The sequence below is a fragment of the Euphorbia lathyris genome, chromosome 9 (assembly GCF_963576675.1).
Source record: "Euphorbia lathyris chromosome 9, ddEupLath1.1, whole genome shotgun sequence".
NCBI classification, from domain to species: domain Eukaryota; kingdom Viridiplantae; phylum Streptophyta; class Magnoliopsida; order Malpighiales; family Euphorbiaceae; genus Euphorbia; species Euphorbia lathyris.
Genome location: NC_088918.1, coordinates 69,480,291 through 69,484,350, shown reverse-complemented (window position 1 = coordinate 69,484,350; position 4,060 = coordinate 69,480,291). Strand labels below are relative to the sequence as shown.

At 34.4% G+C, this 4,060-nt stretch overlaps 1 protein-coding gene across 1 annotated transcript; it reads left to right on the top strand.

Annotated features, from left to right (window-relative positions):
- The first annotated feature begins 715 nt into the window (after nt 1-715).
- On the top strand, nt 716-2,963 carry LOC136205602 (uncharacterized). Its single transcript, XM_065996265.1, has 2 exons — nt 716-999; nt 1,546-2,963. The coding sequence occupies exon 2, from the start codon at nt 1,562-1,564 to the stop codon at nt 2,702-2,704; it is 1,143 nt and encodes a 380-aa protein (XP_065852337.1). The 5' UTR covers nt 716-999; nt 1,546-1,561; the 3' UTR covers nt 2,705-2,963.
- Nucleotides 2,964-4,060: the final 1,097 nt, after the last annotated feature.

Genomic DNA, 4,060 nt, shown 5'->3' with positions numbered 1-4,060 from the left:
TCTGGACCACCTGATACGCATCTTCAAGCGACGAGAAGGACGCCAACGAAGCCGAAGCACCAACAAAAGCTTCCTCTATAATGGTTTCTTAATATTGTGCGGCATTCGCATCGCCCACGTCGTGCAGGTGCATCCCTAACCCGATGGTCAATCAATTGCACCCCCCTGCGCGTGAAAGAGCATTTTCCCTAGTAATTGGTTAAAGGCTTGTAAAGCCAATTTACTTATAAACTAGTTAAGTTTCTTATTTCTTTCCTATGTGGGATGTAAATGTTTAGTTTCATTTTATTTTCTTTCAAACTATTTCAAATGGTTCACTTTGAGCATCAATTTCTCATTTATTATTTGTCCGTTTTGAGTTTATAATATATTTTAAAAAAAATCTTATGGCATAGAATACGTTGATATATTTCAATTTATTCTGAATTTAATTTATTCGTTATATATTTAAGACTCAAATTAACAAAAAATAACAAATTAAAAGTTGTTTATAATTTATCGTGGATATATATATATATAATGTATAAAAATAATTTTAATTTAATTATATATATTTAATATATATAAATATTATTTATTTATTTATTACATCATCCGGTTCGATTAATCCGAGCTATCTAGTCGACCAAGTGACTCGTGACCCAGTCATCAATCCGGTTTGATGTCCTGTCTGTTAACACTGCTTCTAACAAACAGCCCCCCTACGGGTTATGAAAAGGAGATGCTTCTTTCACCTTCCCTCTTCTCGATTTTGTAATTCCCGCTTCCTCTCGATTTGCTTGTTTTTCTTTCTCCTTCAATTTCCTCACCAGTTGACCTCTGTTCACCGTATCTCTAGGCGACTCAACCATAATCTAATTTCCGATTACTTCTCCCTCCTCCGTCGCTGCATCAGAGTCGCTGTTCCACCGGAGTCTGGAGGTGATCGGATTTGCTGTTCCGGCTTATCGGAGAAGAATATCGGCTTAGCTTCAAAGGAGGCCAGAGCGGAGCCCACTGGTCAGATACTCTGAATCTCTCTTCTTCTTTTTCTGGGAATTAAAATTACTGAAAAATGTTCTGTTATTCAATGATATTTGTCTTAGAATTCACATAGTTTCCGTTAGGTTTATATTTATGCTGCGTCTTGTTTAAATTACTGGCATTGTATTAGAAATGAAATTTGAAGCTAATATGCTTTGAAATTGCACAGTCCTTTAAAGGTTGTAGAGGCTAAATACGTTCTTCTAAATTTGTATTTTATCCCTAATTTGTTATTCCATGAGTTCCCCTTTTTATCTGAGTTATGGAATTGAATAATCTAAACTGAGTACAAAGATCTATTAAATGTATTAGTCCTATTATACGTATTTCTTATGTAGTCCTATAAATCAAGTCCTCCATTGATCAAACGAAGTGAAATTTGATTGCTGAAGCAACTTGAAGTTATGTTTTACTTGCTACTTACTATTTTGATTCAATGAGTTATTGTTATGTATTTGTATGTATTTCTACAAGTTAGTTTTCTGCTCTTATTACGTACAACTAACAGTATGTTCTCTGTAGATCATTAGGATTATCAATGACTTCAGCATCAAAATCGATTGTTGCTGAACTCAATAAAGATCTCAAGTTGAATGGAGTAAACTATGAGGTATGGAGTATGAAAATCCGGTACTTGTTAGGAGAGCAAAAGGTTCTTGATTGTTTGGGTTCGGTTATGGATACACCCGAGGAAGGTACTATATCCCAACATGAAAAGGACCTAGAGGCGTATGTGGCTTGGAGGAAGAAGAACTCCACTGCACGCATCATCCTACTTAGTGCGATGGATGATGTTATTGCTAAGCAATTCCAAATTTATGACAATTCGATGGATCTATGGATTGCATTGAAACACAAGTATGGAGGTATGTCTCTAACAAAGCTTCGTTCCCTGGCTCTCAAATTCGATACTTATAAGATGCATTTTGAGCATACTATGAAGATGCATTTAAGAGAAATGTCTAAGATGATCAATGAGCTTAGTGATGCGGGTCAGAAAATGACTGAAGAGCAGAAGGTCCAAGCTGTTATTCGTTCTTTACGAAACAGTTGGGACCATATGAAGATGCACCTAATCCATAACGAAAGTATAAGGACTTTTGAGGATGCGGCTCGCCATCTAGAGTTAGAAGAGGATCGCCTCACATCTATTAAGATCAATGTTGAGTCACATTTCATTGAAACAGCATCTGTTGAAAATAGTTCCAAAAACAATGCCAACAAGCGTAGTTGTTTCGATGACTATGACAAAGAGCAGGCTCAAGAGCCTAAAAAGCCGAAGCAGAAACATGAAGGAAACAAATCGTCGATGAAGAAACAAAAAGTGAACATTTCACGGGTGAAGTGCTTAGACTGTAACCAGGAAGGGCATTATGCAAATGAGTGCATGCTTTCAAACTATAACATTCAGAAGTCGTCTACTCGTGACAACCTTGTTCTTAGTCCGGGAAGTGGTATGCAGATTGTCATGCAACCTTTATCTGGCAAGAGCTTCATCTTGGAAGTTGAGAGCATTGACACAATTGATACTTTGAAGGCCAAAATCCATCCTATAATTGGCATACCCCCATATCAGCTGAGGCTGGTGTTTGATGGTAAACTTCTGGCAGATGGTACAAGGACTATAGCCGACTACAACATTCCAAACCACTCTACCATTGATGTGGTATTAAGAATGTAGTCTTCTAAGTATGAGTAATGGAACATTAATGCACCATAAACTTTACATTATGGTGGAAATGTTTCCCCTGAATTCACCTGATAACATCGTTTCTTGTTTGGTTAGTGATTTTAATTGTCTACTTCTGGTTCTACACGTCTAATATAGGGTTGGATGTTGGAGTCAACCGTAATTATCTTATTCACTTCAACTTTCTAAACAAGTATTTACATGTTGGAATACTTTATAACGAACTTCAAATACCTTTTAATTTCATTTACGAGAATATGTATTTAGGTGCCTTTTAAACTTACTTTATTTTTTATAATTAAAAAAAAAACTTATATGCTTTTATGTTTTGTTAACTGTGGAATTATTTGTTATTTTTTATATAATGAGAATTGAGGTTTACGTTTTGCTAAAAACGATATTTTAATTCAATACTATAAAAAGGGCAGTTAAGGACCTCAAAATGGAAAATTTCAACAGTTAAAGTTGTTTAGTACCATATTTACTATAAAACTAAATCTTTTATTTTAAAAAACGGTTTTTATATATGCAGTCGTAAGGGTCAGGATGGCAACGGATAATCGGCACTATCCGATCCTAATGGGACTATCTGTATCTCGTATAAAAGGAGTACAAGACGGGTATGAGATCAAAATTAGTACCTGTTAGGGTAATGTGATGAGTATGGGAATACACTCCACGCTCATTGCCTGCGATAACTCTTTTATATATTGAAAAATATTATTGTTTTTTAGATGTAAGATGTGATATTTGAACTCCAACCTTTTGTTATTCAACAATTGAGTGAAGCTACTTTATTCTTATTGACTAAAGTTCAATTTGTTCAATTTTTAGATTGATGATTTATTAAACTTATACTTTGTTAAATTTGTAATATTTTTTGTTTTATTTATTGATTCTTAACGGGTACCAGCGAATTAAATGGGATGGGTACGAGATGAAAAAATATACTCGTTAGGGTAATGGGACGGAGACGGATAATTAAAAAATAAACGGGTAAGAGTTTGGGATTACAAATATGCGCGGGTACCCTACCCGTTGCCATCCCAACCTAAGAGATGCATATAAACATTAAACAGATAGAATATTCTCACCAATTTTCAATGTATATCTATTTTTAACCCTATTTAATTTACATTGAAACACCTAAACATAATAGTAATATTTATATTTTAGGCGTGTTATTGCGTGTACCGTGGAAGAATTAATATTTGTTGGTGGAAAAATTTGTGAAAATATTATATATATATATAATGCTCATATATCAAAACCGTTTCAAAAATCATCATCTTTTTAATTTTCTTTCTAAATATTCACTTTCTCTCTGCTCACTAAACAACACTTAAA

Excerpts from the sequence above, each read along its gene's own strand:
- LOC136205602 (XM_065996265.1), top strand. The coding sequence starts at position 1,562 with ATGACTTCAGCATCAAAATCGATTGTTGCTGAACTCAATAAAGATCTC.